We start from the raw sequence: 21,230 nt of genomic DNA on the forward strand, positions 1-21,230 counted from the left end.
GCGTGCCGAATATCCGCTGCTGATTACCACCGAATATCCGGAGCCCGAAAAATGGTATTCGGGACAGCCCTAGTTAGTACCCGTTTGATTCATAGATTGTATCCCAGAGTCCATTTAAGGTAAATGGCTCAACCTGTAGCAGAGTGGATGTGAGAGTCGACCATAAATAGCTCGTCTCTGCGTGGACTAAATGGGAAAAGAGGACATTGAGGCTTACTCAACACTTACAAGGGTATTTTTGTAAACGTAGCTACTTCTTTGCGTTTCTGTTTTTTGTCCACATCAAGTGCTGTTTTAGGAAACAGAAAACAGCTGTTGTAGAACTCCAACCAGGGGGAAAACAACTCTAAAACATCAGGAATCTGAGTTATAAACCAGTCCATAATGCGTGCCTTTGTGTGTTGTCACTGATGGATGAAAAAAAAACAATGTGAGAATGATGGAGGAAACAAACAACTTGTACATTCTCACTGGACCTGTTTTTAGATGGATGCATTCACTGAGGAAGCCCGGGGATTTCCATTTGTTTTGGCAACATGTGTCACTCAAACTCATAATCAAATTCTGCAGTAAGTTTGGCATCCTCATTCCGATTCTTCCATAATTACAATGAAATAAATGGTTTATCTTGCCACTTAAATGTGGTATTTATTTATTTCCTGGACCAGTTACTGGCACCTTTATATTTTATGAAGGGACTTAGGGCGTTATTAAGCTTCGATGAGAGGGAACATTTGGATTCTTGTGGGTTGTTGGTTCATATGATGTTGTTTTTCTATAGTCAGTGTAGAGCCTACTGTAGATGGTGATTGGCATGCCCCCAGTATGGAGTACGGCCAAGTAGTGTACTGCTGTGGTCAGGGCAGCAGCAAAACGTTATTGATTATGGTGACTCTGATCTGACCCATTAAACCACAAAAGTCAAACAATGACACAAACACTAAACAATTTAGGCATCAGTAGACCATAGGGGTGTAACGGTACACGTACCCGTACCGAAATTATTCGGTACGGGCCCTTCGGTTCGGTACAGGTGTGTACCGAAGTGTACCGAACGAATATAACGTTAAACGTAAAAAATTGAGAACGTGAACAACTTTTTGGAAGTAATCTCAGGTGCTGCGTCGCAGCATTCAGAGTAATTTGGTCACATTGGGTTTAACGCGTCATAGAGCGAGCAAGTCATTTCATTGGATGAGAGGCATACTATGAGAGCTGTTCAGAGGGATGCGTTCAAATGTAGTCAGTAATTTGAGGAACTGTCGAAAATTAATGGCGAACGCAGATAAAGTTGAGCTCGAAAATCCTCCAGCATCATTGAAGTCTCCGGTTTGGGAACATTTTGATTTCGCAGTTACGTACAAGGATGACGGACAAAGACAGGTGGACCGAACCAAAGCTGTTTGTCGGCATTGTTCAACTAAAATTGGTTACGCGGCTGGCAATACGTCAAACTTGCACACTCTTGAAAAGGCATCACCCGAACGTGAATATCACCGGTACCAAAAGAAAAAAGACTGAAGTGCAAACCCAACTCCCGCTAGCATTTAAGCCTCCACCACTCGCAAAAAGATCAGACCGAGCCAAAGCTATTACAAACACCAAATATCCTTATGTTGCCATGTTAGCAAAGCGCTACCTGGCTGTATCTGCTACCTCTGTCCCTAGCGAGAGGGTGTTCTCCACAGCAGGAGACATTGTTAGTGCCAGCAGATCTGCCCTTTCGGCAAGCAATGTGGACAAGTTAATTTTCTTTAAAAAAACATGAAAATACAATGACAAGCAAGTCCTAATGTCAAGCTGGCTGCTTAGGTACTAGCACAGTACAGTTCAAATACAGATTATTTCAGTTCATCGAAAAGCTGCACCTTAATGTTTATTTTATTATATTTTGTATTTATTTGAGTGAATATTCACAGTTTAATAATAATTAAAAACCCAAAACTAATAGTTTATGTTTTGTGAGTACTAGTAGCCTACAGTAAAGTTTAAATACAGATTATTTCAGTTCATCGAAATGCTGCACCTTAATGTTTATTTTATTATATTTTGTATTTATTTGAGTGAATACATTATTCACAGTTTAATAATAATAAAAAAATATATATATATATATGTTTTGTTCTGTGAAAAAAAATTCTGCTGTACCGAAAACGTACCGAACCGAACCGTGACCAAAAAACCGAGGTACGTACCGAACCGAAATGTTTGTGAACCGTTACACCCCTAGTAGACCATGATCGGCGAGGTACAATAATTGTTGTCAACTGGATACTACGAGTGTTAGGATCTGTCGGTGTTGTAGTTTTGTATGTCTGGTTATGGGTATTTTCATCCTTGTATATTGTCTGGTCCTTCTTCCTGTGTTTTTCCTCCCGTCGTTAGTTTCCCTGGTGTGTCTAGTTGTCTGATTGTTTTCACCTGTGGCCCTTGTGTTTCGTCTTGTGATTACCCCTCCCTGTATTTAGTCTTGTCTCTTCCTGTGTTCAGTCTCGGTTCGTCTTGTGTTGTGAGTAAACTGCGGTGAGTGTTCTGTTCTGTCTCTGAATATTGTAGCCTTGAAATAAAGGAATTATTTTGTCACTTAAATCTGCATTTGGGTCCTGCTTCCTGCACACCGTAACAACGAGACACTCAATAGATTACCAATGACTTATTTTGGCTGGTTAATCAACTCAAACCAGCAGGTGGTAAACCAGACCCGGGGACTTGGCTCTGGTTTTGGTTTAGCTCACCTTCGAATAAACTGTACACACGCTGCATATCTACATTCACAGCTATAACGCACAGCAACTGCCGACCCCATAACATCAGACGGATGCCCTGCTTGCAATATACCTCACAGCTACACTAATTGATGCGGTGTTGGTTTAACATTATTGGGAATATGGCTGCATGTCTAAACAACAAAGCTCCTCACAAATCTACAACCACAACTCCTGTGCAGGCAAGGCAATCATCTCGTTTGTTAAAGTTAATAATTTGCTCTTTATCAGAGATATTTTTAAGTACAAAACACTGTTTGTCTGACCTGTCAAATAATTTGCTAACTGACTGCTGCTCAGTGTCCTATTTTCTTTTCCCAATTCAACCTTTGTCTACACAAACTCTTGACTCATGGACTTCCCAAGCAGTTGTTAAGCAGCTTTGTACGTAACATTCCTGCATCAACTAAAAAGCGTAGGCAGTAGTTTGGTGTCATGGCCAAAGCGGGTGCATGGACCGGTTCATTTGGTAAATGTTCACAAGATGTTTAGTGTTAAGCTGCTCAAATTACAACCGGGGAAATAAACATTTAACACAAACATTGCCATAGTCTAATCTTGTTACTCTTTCTCTGCTTGTATGTTGGGATGCGGCCCGGCCCAGCTGCTCTTTCTCAGACAGCACTTGGCGATAATATTTTGTTTAGAAGTTTCCCTTACTGCACTACTGTCCTCCCTCTGTACTTAATCCCTCTTTTCTACATGTTGTAGACGCCCACAAATTAAATAAAAATGCTAACTAAAGGTCAGAATAAGATATGTGTGTTATATCTGTCCTTACACCAGCTTTCTCCCTCTGTTTCCTTCCTAGGTTTTGAGTCCTGACCTCAGTTCGCCTCCTCCACTCTTCTTCCTCGGCAGCAGCCATGCCTCCAGCGCCGGGTGGGCCTGTGGGCTGCGAGCCTCCTGAAGGGGGCTGGGGCTGGGCGGTGGTGGCGGGCGCCTTCATCTCCATCGGCTTCTCCTACGCCTTCCCCAAATCCATCACCGTGTTCTTCAAAGAGATCGAGGTCATCTTCGACGCCACACCCAGCCAGGTGTCATGGATCTCCTCCATCATGCTGGCTGTCATGTACGCTGGAGGTGAGTGGCGAGTGTGTGTATTAGGAATGTCTGTTTCATTGTTTATTTATTCCTATTACTGTGTTGTTCTAGGGGGCATGTCTAATTATTAGAATCGAATAGAATCCAGTTTCTGTCCAGAGTGTCCATGTCAGAAGCGTTCTCACTTACTGCAAAGACTCCTTAGCTCTAATATCAGCAGCCGTTATCTCTGAGCTGTTCATGTCGGTCTGTTTTTGCGCCCGTTGAAAGTGTTGAAAGCCCCGACTGGCACGGTGTCAGTTTTTCCCCTCTACATTTCAATATGGAAAATAACAAATATCCCACACACTGTAACGCATTCCTTCCACGTGATGCTTGTTTGTTGTTTGGATTCGCTTGACCTGGAAATTAGCAATTCTAAATAACCAGCAGCACTTTCATAATAACTGACATTTGTAGAAACTCTTAACTAAAGCTCTAAAGATCAACCAGGAAATGGCCATATAGTCACATGGTATTTAGAATGTGTTTCTAAAATATTCACCACATCTTTGTTGTTTACAATACAAAGCACACTCTGCAGACTGAGCTATTTAATGCCGCCCTTTCTCAGGTGGGTGCTTGTTGTAGCGTGTCTTTGCCTCCAGGGAGCAAAGGGGTGTTTGTTAATACAACTGGTTTGCTGGTGGAGTGTTTGTGTGTAAATATTTGCGGTTGTGTTTCTATCGTCAGGACTGTAGTGTGAATGTTTGGCTCCAAAGAGGCTCTGTCTTCTTATCGTTCACCCTTCACTGAAGCAAATCAAGCACACACCTGTTTTTATCACCATCTCTATCTTTCTCTCAATCAGTCTCAGATTAGAAATGGATACTTTAGAGCAGGGGTGTCAAACTCAAGGCCCGGGGGCCAAATCCGGCCCGCCACTTCATTTTATGTGGCCCACAAGAGTTTGCAAAGAATATATTAAGTTTATTATAATGTTACATGCCGCTTTACAGGAGAATGTTGCCCATAAACTACATGTCCCACAATGCATCTCATTTTGTGACATGCACAATGAAGAGATTTGCAATGATTTGCCCTAGACTTCTGCTTTCAGACGTAGTTAATTATGAAGTTATTACCCTATCCGATAATAATCCAATGCAGAGGAAATATTGTAAAAGTATACATTATTTCATATTTATTATGTATATTTATCTATGTATATTTATATAGTCTTAAAGTTACCACCGGCCCTTTGAGTGCAACCATAATTCTAATGTGGCCCGCGATGAAATTGAGTTTGACACCCCTACTTTAGAGAGTGAGTTCAAACCAACTATGAAAACCAGCACATATTTGTCCGGCTGCTGAATATAAACAGGAGGGCGCAGATGTTGATTTAATGAAATTATGTTTAAATGAATAGTTAAGCAGAATGATTACAAACAAATCATCACTCACCATCTTATATCGTGCAGAGATTCTCCCCTTATGGTCAAATGTCACAGTAGAGGCACAACAAAAAAACATGTACCTGAAAATGAGCATATTAGGGCCGCTTAAATGAGTCATCTGGGCACAAAATTCATCTGAAGGTTGTTGAGATATTCATAGTGTTGTCTCTGCAAGCTGAGCACCTTCATACTTGTTTTGGCTCTTTCAAATATTTTGAATATAGTCCGATGTTTCTTACGCTTTATGGCTCTTTCACTGCACTGCTTCAACAGGCTTTTATTTAGATGTTAATTCAGGATTCAGGCTGGAGAAAGACTCCCAGGTTCAGGTCAGGTTTCTCTCTTTCTGGCGCAAGACACAAAGCAAATTCCTTCCTATGCACACTCTCTCTCTCGCTCTCTCTCGCTCTCTCTCGCTCTCTCTCTCGCTCTCTCTCGCTCTCTCTCGCTCTCTCTCGCTCTCTCTCGCTCTCTCTCTCTCGCTCTCTCTCCTCTCTCGCTCTCTCTCTCGCTCTCTCTCGCTCTCTCTCGCTCTCTCTCGCTCTCTCTCGCTCTCGCTCGCTCTCGCTCTCTCTCGCTCTCTCCCGCTCTCTCTCTCTCTCTCTCTCTCTCTCTCTCTCTCTCTCTAAAAATGGTTTCAGCTCCTTCCACTTCATCTGCGAGCCAGCCTGCGTTAGATTCAGGCATTTATGAGAGGAAACTGCTGAGGGGGGAAACAGGGGAGGAGAGAATTGCATAACAGGAGCCAGATGTTGGCGTTTTCTTTCACAACCTTTTATTTTCTTTCTCCCCTATTTCAAAACTCAGCCGGCTCAACAGTTAATAAAGTCACAGTGCTTGTACAGCGTTAAGGTGTAGGCCAACAGTTACCATCGCCACATGACTCACTGTTTACATCCGTGAGGCAGCTCACGTCCGCACACCCTCTTCCACAGAAACACACACGTATTCTCTGTGGCTGCACTACGTCACTGAATGCTGACTAATAGTGTGAAACGGATTCAGTGTAAGAAGGAAGAGGAAGATATTTGAGGCAGGCATACAACAAACGAAAGAATTGCATCATTTTCAGCTGCCAGTATAGTCAACACCTACATTACAAAACACACAGCTACAGGATAAATACGAGTCATTGCTTATGGTGTTTTGTTTTAGTTTCAGTAGTGGTATGTAACAAAGTGCATTTAGTCAAATTCTCTACTAAAGGCAATCAATATTTTAGGGTGCGTTCACATCAGCCTTGTTTAGTCCGGTTGAATCGAACCCTAGTGCGTTTAGCCGCTTGGTGCGGTTCGTTTGGGTCGGTGTGAACGCAGTCCGAGACCTCTGAAGTGAACTAAACAACCGGACTCTGGTCCGCTTAAAAGAGGTGGTCTCAGACCGCTTGCAAGTGAACTCTGGAGCGGTTCATCGCTGGTGTGAACGCAGTCCGCACCAAAATACAGGAAGCGTAGTATTTACGAGCAGTGTTGGGCAAGTTACTTCCAAAATGTAATATATTACATATGACTTATTACTGTCTTTTGAAAGTAATAAGTTACATTACAATATTACTGTCTCTGAAATGTAATGAGTGACGTACTTTTTAGTTACTTTCACCAAAATAACCACAAAAGAATGGCTAGGTGTTTTAAATGCTAAAATGTAGTTTAGTGCAGCTCATTATACATCCAGTGAAGGGCAATGTGGTATACAGCATAACAACTGTTTAGGCCCTTAAGGCTACTAACAACTTTTATTACACGGCTTAGTTGAATACTCAATTCTGATTGTAAATTCTTAACATGTGACACGTTGATAATACAGCAGTACAGACCACTGTCAAGGACTATAATGAAGGTTGCTAAGGAGGATCCAGAAAGAGAAAGGAAAAGAGGTTAAAAGACGGCGTGCTGGACGTCAGATAAATCACCAGAATAAGGCAGAGAGGAAGTAAACAATAACGGGACACGGAATGGGCTCTAGAGTGTGTTTAGTATATGGCCGTGTACAGGCCCGGTTCCAGAACAAAATGACTCAGGGTGCCTCTGAGATTACAGGGGGCGCAGCAGTAGTAGGTTTACATGAGCAATAGTGGCCGGCAACAGCAATGAAAAATAGGGTTGATGTTATGGTCCCCAATGAACAGATTATGGCCTTTGTTATGTTTTGAAACCAAGCAAGTGAGAACATTTCAAGTGAGTTAAAAGTGCAATCCTGAAATATCTCATATAGTCCAAAGTGGACTACGGCAAAGAAAAGCACAAAAGCTTCAAAACTGTACTGATAAAACAAATGAGAACATAATGTAAATCAAGGCAAATATTATTTGAACCAGCTCATGATTTGAAATGGCAAACATTGAAAAGCAAAAGTATTATTAAAACCATGTACTAAATCATCACTTTGATCCCATCATATACTCTGGGAAGAGAATATTTACTGTGCTTGAAAACTGGTATCACATCATCATGTGAGGTTGACTTTGTGACCTGGAGAACATTTCAGCTGCAACATTAGCTTGTTGATAAGCTTGGGATATGAGATCTTTTTGTAGCCATTCGTGGTGAAGGCATCTGTGCTATTGTATGCATTATTTGTGACCCAACATTTCTACAGGCATGGCAGAATATGGCACTATTTTCACATGAATATTCTAGCCCTGGTCTATTTTTATACCACGAGCTGCAACATGACCGCCTAACCCCACTGTACAGGCAGGTACTCGTTTAGATATACCTGGGCAGGCTCTGTTTTGCCGTGGTATCCTGGCACCTGCAGGCCGCAGAGGGGCGGCGTAGTTTCGGGCAACGAAGACTGCTGCTCCGGGGGCGAGGGCGGCGAGTCAGGCGGGAGTAAGCTAGTGTCCACAACGGAGGGTGATGTCCCCATCTGACCTGTTGCTACTGTCTGCAGTAGATGCAGTGTTGCTGGCGTTTAGTGATGGTTGCTTTAACTATTTTTGTATAAATGATTATCCACAGATGTGTGTCACTGCTGTGGAAGCACTTTGGAAATGATGCACGTGCAGCGGAGCAGATCACGCGCACCTGACACAATTTGTTGTTTGTATTTTTCGCTCAGTTCTCTTTTTTGAATAGAGGGTGCATAACATTCAACTGCCCCGAAGATCCCGACGCGAAGCCTGAAGGGTAAACACACCAGGTTTACTAATCTACCCGCACAATAATTTGTTTCTGGTGTCGGAATGTCTCGTTATGTTAGTACATTCAACAAAACACCATTTCATTTCGGGTTGAAATGTGTTGTAACTGCGTTAATGAGCATTGTAACGGGTAATATATTACCCACATTTCATTAGTAATGTGTTACATTTTGCTGTAACGAAGTAATGTAATATATTACTGTAACTCCATTACTTTTGTAACGCGTTACACCCAACACTGTTTACGAGTCACAAGAACGCGGATGTCTTCCAAATCTTTAGCGAAAGAGTGAAGCAGAATGAAGTGTTGAACAGTGTCGTGTAAAGTAAAAATGCTGTCGTCGGGGAAACGCCCCTCCTTACTGCAGAACGCCTCTCAATAGGCTATATGTGTGTTTTAACGCACGTCGTCTGATTATATAATCATATACTGTCCACTAGATTCTGTTGATCTCCAGATTAACTGCAGCATGGAAATAACCTGCCGATGCTCCATGGCGGAGGCTCCGGTAGAAATTGCCGGGATTTGCGTTGTTACCCCCTTAATGTCTGACCAATGGTTGAACAGCATTTCCGCGCACATGATTTGTGTTTAAAGTTTATAGTCCGTTTGAGTTTTGCCGCGTGAACGCAAACCGAACCTTCTGAAAAATGAAACGATGTAACAAATGGTCGTCTGGTGCGCACCTGAGAAACGACTATTAGGTGTGAATGCGACCTTATTTAGCTAAAGAGAACAACATGATCCAGTACAAACTGAGCTCAGTCCAAATGAGTTTGACTCTTTCTGAAAGGGGGAATAGATATTTTTTTACATCTGATGATGAACTACTATTGTCAGTTTGTATACTCTTTCTCAATACGCCAAAGTACAAATCACTTACTACTATGTTGTCATTTAGTATCATAATGGCTCTAAAGCCTCTTCAACTGGAGGGCTTTTCTCGGGTAACAGAATCATCATTATGCAATACTGTAATTGTATTCAGCACTTTTGTAATAACCTTTTGTTGTACATCCTTCCTTTCATTTCAAAGGAAATAACATTGTATGTAACTCCAGCGAGGAATCATTTGGAAGTAAACTTTATCTCACACTTTTTATTTAAAGAGACAAGGAATAAAAGAGAAATAAAACGCATGTTTAAAGAAGCCAAAACAAATGAAAATATGTCAAAATAACTTGCGTAATAAAGTGACACTGCTTTGTAAATTGTCCTATTTTGCAAAATGTCCCCTGAACTTCTTACTCCTCTTTTCCATGAGGAACCTTGTTCCAAATAAAAATCCCTTGTGACTGTGACAGTGCCTTGGAAAAAGAAGTGACAGAAACCACAACAATGGACCACAGAGTCCTTTTGTCTGTCTCTCATTAGACAGCTCTTGGCCTGGAATGAGGAAGTATATTTAAAACATCCAATTTAGCAGCAGTGGGAATCACTCAGTTAAGCAGTGGGAATCACTCAGTTAAGCAGTATAGAATCACTCAGTTAAGCAGTATAGAATCACTCAGTTAAGCAGTATAGAATCACTCAGTTAAGCAGTATAGAATCACTCAGTTAAGCAGTATAGAATCACTCAGTTAAGCAGTATAGAATCACTCAGTTAAGCAGTATAGAATCACTCAACAACTTGCACGTATCCACTCATATCCTAATCCTCATGGCTTTAGTAGTTAGGCGGAATTACAAACATGTTTCTTTCCTTTTTAAATTCCTGTAATTTCTGGATTGTGTTGGATAAGGATAACACTGGATAAGTGTTGGGGGCTTACAGGATATTGATATGATTAACATAAGAAGGAGAATTTAGATTTAAGCCGATTTAGCAAAGGAAAGAAAACAGAAGAAATGATTATCGTCAAAGTCGTCAGCTTCCCGGAGTACAAAAGACACAACTCTCCATTCGATTAGGCACATGTATAAGGCCTTAAGGCTTTTGCCACTGCCACAGTCGATTTGACATGCTAGCCTCTTTCTTTCCGTCTCCTGTCTATCTTCAGCTGTACTCAACAATAAAGGGAAATCAAAAAAGAATATAGACTGTTATAAAATGGCACAAGTATTGTCTTTTCCTGGATTTAAAGGCTGCAGTACAGTAGAGTGATGTCATATTATGAATTTACCAGACTGTGCTATTCTAGTATTTTCCTTATCCACTTTATTATGTCCACATGACTGATGATGATCGATCTTTTATCTTTTAATACCCCAATAGTCAACCCTACAATATCGTTGCAATATCCATATCAAGGTATTTGGTCAAAATATTGGGATACTTCAAAACATTATCCTTAAAATCTAATGTTGACGGATGCATAGTGGTATCAATCTTCTATCCAACTCTGCAAGAAAGTGATGAATCCTAATTCCCAAACTGTAGATCTTTTCTTTCTAAAGCTTCGGTCATCTGTAATGGATGTGTCCTGTTAGCTATGTGACAAATCCAATCATCTTTCTTCTTGCCCTTTTGGTCACTCTGACTCATCACCAGCTGATGCTCTCCGTCTCACAACACAAGTAGATTGTTATATAGATTGAAATCACTGAAGCACAGCAAGAAGCAGAGCCTAAATTTAGACCGGGGAAAAGCTCGTCACAGCTGGGTTCACTCCTAACATCCCTTTTTTTAAACTCTCTTGTGGATGCTGTGTCAGAGTTAAGCTGAGGGCAACTCCTCTCCTTCCTCCTCTCTGTGTTCTTTTGGTTCACAGAGAGAAGGAGAGCAAACGATGGAGGGAGGGGGGAGGACGAATCGTTTCTATAATGTTCCTGAGAACACCACTCACTGCCCTCTTTGTGTTTGGGAGAAAGCAACAAAGACCGTCACTACTGATTTGTTTATGTGAGTGTCGAGGGGATGCAAATTAATTCCTGTCTTTGTACAGGTTCGCTTTTGTTCACGGCGAAGCTCCACACACAATCAGGTTCATGCCGGAGTCTGGAGGGTACGCCGTGTGTTCTGGTAGATTCTCTGTGCCCGCCTCTTTCACCTCAGACTGCATCATGGAAACCCACCGGCCCCTCGGACACGGCGACCCACCGAGACAGACCCTCAGCGACAAGACAGACACAACACAGAAACCAGAGTGGTATTCAGTGCGTGACCCCGGCCTGGCCCGCTGCCAAGTTTTCAAAGGCAAATCCACCGTGGTGTGAGTGAAGGGCCCTCTGTGTCCGAGGGAACAGACTTTAGCTGAGAGGACCACGGAAGTGATGAAGACTGAGTGTAACTTCATTCATATTTAACTCAACTTTTAGGGGGTTGGATTTGTTTATTTGCACAATGAAGACACAGAACAATCGGGAAAGCATGTACAGGAGAGTAAGGAGGCAGGCTCAGATCTAAAGCTTGTTGTAAAGGATGCTAACATGAGTCGACATTAGATAAGATGGTACTTTATTGATCCCAATTTGGGACATTTTTAGGAAGTCAGCTGAAGCTTAAGTTTTGATAAGATATCTGCATACCTATGGAATGAAGGTAATTATTAAACACAGTGGCATCTGCACTTCCTCCTGCTTCACTCATAAAAGGAATCTTAACTTCATAAGAACAGCTGTACCGCTGTGCTGTTTAATCAGGTTTTAGATAAGCACATCAAACCAAGGTTTTGCTTCCTAAAATCATTTATTGAAAAGCTTCTTCGTGCCAAAGACCTGACGTTTAATCCAGATAGTTTTAGTTTGCTAAAAGCATTATCTGACCAAAGTTTTGCGGCGAGAATTGATGCTATATTTCAGTTGAGTGACTGCTTCTGTGAAGATTCATCACGATCGCTTTTCTCATCAAGACGGAAATAATGGAAAGCTATCAGCACACAGGGCCCTGGATTTTCCTGGAAGGAGTTTTGTACACACGCAACCTTATCAGACTGGGGAGACGGAGAAGGCTCCTTAATCTGGTCAGTGAACCCCAACAGAGAGCTGGGTGGCGTTTCGGGGGATGGATCCCCTCTCGTACGGGTAGAAGGGGTCAAGGTGGGTCAAAAAAACTCCTTTCTGCTCCGTAGTCTCCCGTGATTTACACCTTGTGGGAGCTGTGGTGGTTACTCTCCAAGGTCTTTGCTGCAATTTATTATGTTTTATTACTAATTTGATTCCTCTTGACGCGTGTCCTTGGCAGAGGGGTGACACAGGAAGCATTCTAGGTTAGATGTATACAATATTACTGAGACAAACATCCATCTGCCCTAGGAAGATGTCTGCAGACAAAAGGGACATTTTCATTACAATGGATGGTATATGCAGATGAAAGCCATGTGCTCGGTGCCAACAGTCTGCTGAATACTCTTAAAGCCTCAGTGGCTCAGTATTCAGAGAACATGTTCAACAGATCAAAAGTCTCATTTAAGCATTTTCAAACTTTTCCATTTGACCCAATGTGCAGAATGGCGTTTGTTTTACAGTTTGGTGTGAAGCCCAGATATGAGAGACCTTATCTTTATGAAAACAGAGTATTCTGGCTTTGTTTTTACTCCACATGTTTTTTTTACAGATAGACAGCACCACAATCTGAGTCTGAGGTCCAGTCGTTTCCCTGCTGGCTTTGACTTCCTCAGACACTTTCACTTCTTACCCTGCTGTGTGAACGTGAGAGACCATCTAGTGCATCAGAAAGATCGTTTGTTTGTTGCTAGCTCTCCTTTTAGACGCTGTCCACGGCTTTCCTACTTTGTACAGGGTTAGAGAGAGGAGCTCTGCCAGCCGGCCACATCATAAATCTCAGAGGCAATGGGATTCCTCCTGCTGCTTGGTGGTCTTTTTTATTCGCTTGTTTTTGTCCAATGCTTTGAGCCGTTTGTAAAGTTGTGGCCTTTTCATGTAGTCCAATCCCTTCCAAGTTCACTTCCACTGGTTCATTTAGGTTTTCAGCACTGCAGACTTCGTAGAGATTTGCAGTAATCACTCTTGATGAAAGGGACACGTTCAATACAAATATTAGCCGGAGAATGCAACTGAGACAATGTATGAGTTCTTTAGGGAAGCTGACAATAAGGGGATGTTTTGAGACATTGCCATTCAATTCCTGAACGATGCAATTATTTTACAAATGTCAGAAGTTCTTGATCCTAAATCACAGCATGAATTATTATATTGTGTTCCTCAGGGTCTTGGTGTGTGGTATTTGGGAAAGGTTTGTAAACATTATGATCAGTTCTTGAGTCGTCAACATTTTTAAATCTGCCCATAAATCTGTGTACAAAATGATACCAACACAAACATTGCTGCAACCACTTTTGAGACTTAAGTGAACCACCTATCAGAGCTTTGAGGAATGATCATCTCCTTCACTGACTGTCCTGTCGTGCAGTCACACACTGTAGCTTCAGCAGTCTTTGTATTCACATCCAGAGAGAGCCAGTCTGAGCCCATGTGAGGCCCATTCATAGTGAGGCTGGCACGTGGACCGCCTTCTCACCCGTCTCTCTTCTTACGTTTCTGTTCTCTTCATTTCTCTGCTGTCCTTTTCCTCTCCGAGTCTGAGGATTCTTAAGGTTGTTTCAGGGAGGGTCTTGTATGCAGCTAACAACTTCACAGCACTAATAGCCTGTGTCCACTTTCCACCAAGCCAGTTCCAGGGTCAGTTCAAAGCTGAAGCCCAATTGCGAAACCCTTTTTAATGTTTGGACTGTATCGACGTCTGGTTGAAATCAAGCACCGATTTCCTGCCCAGTTAACACCAATTGCCGAGAGACTCATAAGTCAGAGTTGTTGTCAGAGACTAGGGTGGGATTTGGAGAAGTTTTTCGAGTCCAAAGTAAACATTAACAGTGACGTTAACAGTGAAGTCATGAGTAGTGTCCTATCTCTCTGGTCGGTGGAAAGCAAACTGGTTCTTATGAGCTTTGCAACCTGGACCAACCCCCAAAACAAGCACTGAACTCAAACAAAACTCATTTCAGTGAAACATTTAGTATGGAGGAAAGGGAGCATTAGTGTTACAAAGTATGGCAGGGTTTAGGTACGACACAAACGTCCGTCTTTCTAAGAGATCCGGGGCGTTTCAGTAGAGTTTCTCCCAGAGGCTCCCAGTGCGTGGGATGGATCAGTATTCAACATGCCTCGGTCCCTACATCATAGGTTGATTTAATATCGTTGTGTGTAACCTTCATTGTGTTCTCTCCCTGCTGTCTGTGGGAAGATGGAAGGGTTCTGAGGGGCTCTGGGGGGGTTTCTGGCCGGACAAAGAGCTGTGTTAGGCTGTCTGCGGGCTCTCAAGGCCAAACGGTGCAGGCCCTTTAATAGTTATCTGTTCCACGATAAACCATCATTAAATATGGATGATCAATAAACCCAGATTTCATTGGAAGACCTCTCTGTAAATACTGTTCATTATGAGTTTGAATGTGTTGTTTAGTGCTGTGCAGTAACTAGTACTTGGTAGATCAGTCCTCCCTACTTATTTTTATTTTCTCCTGTTCTCCCTCATTTTATCTCCTCCATAAACTCTCACTCTGACGTGTGCCATGCCATACCTTGCACTGCATGGCTCATCCCTCCCTCCTTCATGTAACATCCATGCAACCACTGCTGTTACACAATCAGCTATCTTTTTCAATGTTTGCCATCATAGCCCCACCTGTTGGTGAAAAGTTGAAATGTTTTCTTTAAAATAATTATACTTGTTTATATTTCTTTGTCACTACCTACATCTCCAGATTAAATCCTTTATTTTTTGGTCGATTACAGTTACAGTCTCCTTAAGCCCAAGTCTTCCAATTAATTGTTTTTGTCCGACCCTACAAAGATATTCAATGTTAAAAATAAAAAAGGTTTTTATAATAGATTAAATGTTGTTGTTTCGATTTATTTGTGATTTGTTGAGTCTATAAAATGTCATGAAATTGTAAGAAAAGAGTAAAATATTCACTGAATCCACAATTATGTATAATTGTGGATTCCCTGTTATCATCTAATATTTATTATGTTATTTTAAATGGTGTTTCTTAAGATGCAATACTTCAGCACTGCTTTTGTATTTTCTTTATATGACATCAGTTCTTTCCCTCCAGGTCCAATCAGCAGCATCCTCGTGAACAAATATGGCAGTCGACCAATCATCTTAGTCGGAGGCTGTCTGGCCAGCACCGGGCTCATCTTGGCGTCATTCTGCAACACGGTGGGGCAGCTCTACTTCTGCATAGGAGTGGTGGGAGGTCAGTGACAAAGCAAATATAACCAAGTACTTCAACTCAAATCTATTTCGAAAACAGAAAGCTCTGATCCTTCTGATTGGCTGAGCCGCATTCCAACCTGCTCCTCAATACTCTGAAAACATACAGCTGTGATTGCATTACAATATTCAGGGTTCGTACGGTCATTGAAAACCTGGAAAAGTCATGGAAATTGAAAATGCAAATTCCAGGCCCTGGAAAAGTTATGGAACACAATATTTTTCCCAAAGTTTTGGAAAAGTCATGGAAATGTAACTAAAGTTGTGTCAAATATAATTTACATTTAATCTAATCGCTGAAATAATCTGTGGGCGCGAGCTGTTATGTGCCATGATGACGCGCATGGTGTTGTTTTTTAATATATGAAGCGCAAACTGTGCTCGAGTCTTCCTGCCTGTCGGACCGGCTGAACTCTGCTGCTTTAGATCTTTGAGTTCATCTCATGAAAAATGGGAGCAAAAACAAAAGTGTTGCATTTATATTTTTGTTCAGTGTATATGATATGTTTTCTAATGATTGATCATGAAAGTGTTCTCAAAGCTGGTGAAGGTGCAGCTAGTTTGAATGACTTGTATACTGCAGGGTAGCTGGTGGATTTACTCCAGGTGGAACTAAAGATTTAACACTTGATTAGATTTCACATCATTCATCCACATCTGAAAGTAACTAAAGGTATTAAATACATGTAGAGGAGTAGAAGTACACCATGTACCTCTGAACTGTAGTGGAGTAGAAGTACACCATGTACCTCTGAACTGTAGTGGAGTAGAAGTACACCATGTACCTCTGAACTGTAGTGGAGTAGAAGTACACCATGTACATCTGAACTGTAGTGGAGTAGAAGTACACCATGTACCTCTGAACTGTAGTGGAGTCGAAGTACACCATGTACCTCTGAACTGTAGTGGAGTCGAAGTACACCATGTACCTTCAGGTTCAGGTTATTTATTTGTACCCGTAGGTAGATTCTGTTTGCAGAGAAAAAGACAAGGGTTCCATCCTGACACTAAAAAGTGTTGAGTTTATGAACACCAGTGGCTATACAGATAGAAAGACTAAGCCTTGAACAGAGGCATGAAAATACATTTTCAAAATGCTCAACAGTGCTGGCAGAATTATAAACTGACTGCTACACAATTAAAATAAATGCTTTTATATATTTCTATTAGATGTGACTCTTTGGCGTTTCTGTTATTATTACCTGCTGCTTTAGTTGTTCTGACTGCTAACATCCTGTTATTCCTCATTTTAAAGCCGATATTCCGTGGGGTCGGGGGGCTCGGGTCCTTGTCACCTTTTACCTTTTATCATACCTGATGAGTTTGCATCCCTGACTACAGTTGCTTTAGCGTGTAGAAGCTAGTAAGCCATTTTATTTGATTGTTTTAGATAGGCACTACATGTTTCATATGCAGACCTTATTTTCCTGTTCCATGTTAAAATAAACCATTTTCAGTGGCAATTTTTTTTTTTTGGTCATGGAAAATTAGGTAAAGGTCATTGAGAAGTCATTGAGAAGTCATTGAGAAGTCATTGAGAAGTCATTGAGAAGTCATTGAGAAGTCATTGAGAAGTCATTGGTGAAAAAGTGTATGAACCCTGAATATTATCACTGTGCCAATAAGTCACCTGTTATCAGTGGTTTGAAGAGATGGACAGGATAGAGGAGAAAGAAAGAGTTACCAAGGGATACATCACTACAACAAATATAATAAATAATGATATTGCTTGGTGGAGAAATTTAATTGAATGGATTTTTTTATCAATGAAATATTGATTGTATTTATTTAAAAATACAAAAAGGGAAAGGTGTATGTAAAATAGTTTGTTCTATTATTATTCTGTCTTTTAATGTATTATTTCTTTCTTCTCGAGTAGTTTTCCATTTGTCATCTAATTGATAAAGTGTCCCCATGAACGATATGATGATGACGAATCTAGTGGAGACGGATTAGATCTTTTATTTTGCATGCTCGTTTCGTGTCTTTCCCAACTTTATTTTTATAGGATGTAAAATTGTAAAAAACTTAAATGAGGTTATGTAGTTATCATTCTCTTTTGTAATGACTTTGGTTGGCAGAAGAAAAAAAATGTACACCCTTTCTTCATCTTCTCCCCAAGTAACCCTACCTTCCCCCCCCCCCCCCCTCTACCCTCCCTATCCCTCCAGGTTTGGGTCTAGCGTTTAACTTGAACCCCGCCCTCACCATGATCGGTAGATACTTCTACAAGCGCCGTCCCATCGCCAACGGCATCGCCATGGCGGGCAGCCCGGTGTTCCTCTCCACCCTCGCCCCGCTCAACACCTGGCTGTTTGACCAGTTCGGCTGGAGGGGCAGCTTCCTGATCCTCGGGGGACTCCTGCTCAACTGCTGCGTGGCCGGCGCCCTCATGCGGCCCCTCAGACCCTCGCCCCAAAAAGCCAAGCCCGACGCAGAGGCCAACGAGGTGAAAGCCGTGGAGCCAGTCGCGCCGCAGCAGAAGAAGACCGTCATGCAGACCATCAACTCCTTCATCGACCTGACGCTGTTCCAACACCGCGGCTTCCTGCTCTACCTCATGGGGAACGTGGTCATGTTCTTCGGCCTCTTCGCGCCGCTCGTCTTCCTCTCTAACTACGCCAAGAGTAAGGACATCAGCAAAGAGAAGGCGGCCTTCCTGCTGTCCGTGCTGGCCATGGTGGACATGGTCGCCCGGCCCTCCATGGGCATGCTGGCCAACACCAAGTGGGTCCGGCCCAGGATCCAGTACTTCTTCGCCGCCGCCGTGCTTTATAACGGCGTGTGCCACGTGCTGGCGCCGCTCTCCGTGGACTACACCGGCTTCGTGGTGTACGCCATCTTCTTCGGGTTTGCGTTCGGCTGGCTGAGCGCCGTGCTGTTTGAGACGCTGATGGACCTGGTGGGAGCGCAGAGGTTCTCCTCCGCCGTGGGGCTGGTTACCATCGTGGAATGTGGGCCGGTGCTGCTCGGACCACCGCTGACAGGTAAAACACCCACAATGCATCACAGGAAGGGAGGAACTTCACTCTTGTGTATGTTTTTTTACTTGTATGCGGACCTGGCACTTTCAGCACATTATATAAAGTACAGGACAATTTGTCTGTTAAAGGAAATCCCCACCCCTACCCCATTAGGTCATGGTCACAAAACAATAATAATACAAATACACAAAATAATAAATACAATCAAATAAATAACTCCTCAAAAAGTCACAGGTAACAGGAATACAAACAATTCACGTTGAGTAGAATAGTAAGTAACTAAAAAACAAACAATGAAGACATGGGGGAACAATAAGGGATACGCAGAGTGTCGGTCAATGTGAAACAGGAAGAAAGAAAAGTATAGGGCTCCCCCCCCCCCCCCCCCCCCCCCCCGCCTCACTCTTGTATACGTTTTAGTTTTTTTTATTATTGTGGATAAATCTCTGCAAACAGTACATTAGTCAGACTCTCGATACACTGAGCATACACACATTGTTTCCTACCACAGATGTATAAAGTTAAAAAGATGTCAATGGTAACATGTATAATGTTTACCACGCTCTTAGTTTCCATTGTTCTGTCAGCATAACCTTCCTTCACCTCACCGCCCATACTACACACCTCTGAAGTTGTTTCGCAATAAGAGCTGCAGTTGTAAGTCGACACAGTTATTTATCCATCAGGCAAAAAACAACAGTTTTTATAATGGATTTATAGCAAAAAATGCTCTTTAACTTCTCAAATGTGACCATTTTCCGTTTTCTGTCATGATTGATGTTAAGCTGAATATTTTTTTGATGTTGAGGGATAACAAAGACAGAACTTGTGCTCTAGGAAGTTTTGTTATACTATCTTTTGACATTTAATTGGGAGAACAATTCTCTGTAAGTTAATATATAATGGAAAAACAATAACTGTTGCAAATTTGGAAGTGGACAAAAGTCAGGCAGCTGCATGCCTACTTTAATGTCAGTTTGGTCGTTATTGATGGTGAAAATAGCAGAAGATTAAATCTGAATCGTTTCTTTGTTGTCCACCTTCAGGAAGTTTCTATAACTACTACGAGCACTACGACTACACCTACGTCTCCTCCGGCATCATCCTCATCGTCGCCAGTGGGATCCTCTTCGTAGGAATGACCATCAACTACCGCATGCTGGCGCGGGAGAAGAAGGAGGAGGAGAGGAGAGAGAGGGAGGAGCCTAAGGAGGAGCTCACCGCCATGTTGGAGCCTCCTTCTCCGTCAAAATCTGACGAGGAGGCGGAGAAGAAAGCACCAGAGGCCGTCGCCCTGGAGAACGTGGCCAGGATGGACGAGGACACGGTGTAGATTATTCTTTTTTTTTTAAAAACAGACTCGAGATGGACGCACACGCTTCACAGAAACCGAAACCCACGCCTTCTTTATAGAGAGGTAAATCCCTGAAGCCATAGACGCCTAAGTTTATCTTTAAGAACAGAGACAGCTGCTGTGACGTGAGTTCGCCAAGGAGCTTTCACCGAGTCCTTTTGGTGACCTCGAGTCCTCCAGGAGCTCACACACTCTAACACGCCAGCTACACGTTATACGAACACCTGATAGACGCACAGCAGACAGAATGACTGTAAGAGAACATTTTAGGATACTAATCTCAGGGTGCCATTACGGTTTAGAACCTCACACACAAACATGATATCCACACCATCTGAGGCCAACAGTTTCCTGGCATTGCTTCACTCCTGCAGGGCTGGACATAAATGAAGGGACACGTTTATATCACAGTAGAGCTGTTCATAGGTTCAGCGTGACATCTCCAGGGTTTTTAATGTAGATTTATGCATAAAAATGTACAATTTGGGAGAAATACGTCCAGAAGTCACATTTTTAACTCTTAGAAACAAATAAATGGTAAGTAAGGAGGTTAAATGTAGGTACATTTTGAGAGGTCTGAAGGGTCACACTGATAGCGGTTTAGGAGCCACTGTTAACGGTGTGCTTGTACATAAATGTGTGTAGTTTTGTGTCACAGCCTAGACCCGGAGCAGCCCATCATGCGTTGCCGTATTGATAAAGACACATTCGAACAAAGCGCTCTCACAGTTGCTCCCCGCAGACTCTCCTGCCGAGTGACCGGCACTCACAGTATTACATGACATCTCTCACACTGTTTTTTGGGGGGGGGATAATGGTTGTGTGTATTCCAGATCTATTGGTTTACAGGGTGTGTGTGTGCGCCTGCCCGGTTGTGCTGCCAAAAATAGGAAAATACAATTATGGAGATTACACACAATCCTAGTAGTTGCAGTACCGGATAGCGTTGTTTTTAAAATGTGACACTTTGTAGTTATATCAATAAACCTTTGTGATTTTAAAGATATCTGCTTACTGTTCAATACAACGTGTATTAGGGCCATTGTACGTAAATAAACGGGAAATAAATTCAGGTATTTTTGAAGATTAAATTTGTAAATGTACAAGAAAAAAACATGAATATTCTTTGAGATTATTTACATTTATGAGAAAAAGACGGAAATATGATTTCTTTAGTTTTTTTCCCATGTAAATGTACCACTTTTTTTTTTCTTGAAATGTACTACTTATAATCGCCAACCCCAGTTCTGTAATATATACTTTTTTAAATTCAATGGCACTAATACGCCTGTATATGTGGGGTGTGTGTGGGAGATGTGTGTGT

General features: G+C 42.1%; 1 protein-coding gene across 2 annotated transcripts in view; it reads left to right on the top strand.

The window, feature by feature from the left end:
• The window catches only part of LOC117537362 (monocarboxylate transporter 1-like), a 36,487-nt gene extending 15,467 nt beyond the window's left edge, over positions 1-21,020 (top strand). The window contains exons 1-5 of one of the 2 annotated variants that reach the window (XM_034202548.1): positions 2,491-2,523; positions 3,577-3,848; positions 15,408-15,551; positions 17,740-18,555; positions 19,599-21,020. In XM_034202548.1, the coding sequence (XP_034058439.1) occupies positions 3,632-3,848; positions 15,408-15,551; positions 17,740-18,555; positions 19,599-19,885 (1,464 nt within the window). In that variant the 5' untranslated portion in view covers positions 2,491-2,523; positions 3,577-3,631 and the 3' untranslated portion in view covers positions 19,886-21,020. Of the gene's footprint in view, positions 1-2,490; positions 2,524-3,576; positions 3,849-15,407; positions 15,552-17,739; positions 18,556-19,598 lie in introns of those variants that run through there. The other variant, XM_034202547.1, reaches the window with a different exon arrangement.
• Positions 21,021-21,230: the final 210 nt, after the last annotated feature.

This window comes from Gymnodraco acuticeps, unplaced genomic scaffold, assembly GCF_902827175.1.
Source record: "Gymnodraco acuticeps unplaced genomic scaffold, fGymAcu1.1, whole genome shotgun sequence".
Taxonomy (NCBI): domain Eukaryota; kingdom Metazoa; phylum Chordata; class Actinopteri; order Perciformes; family Bathydraconidae; genus Gymnodraco; species Gymnodraco acuticeps.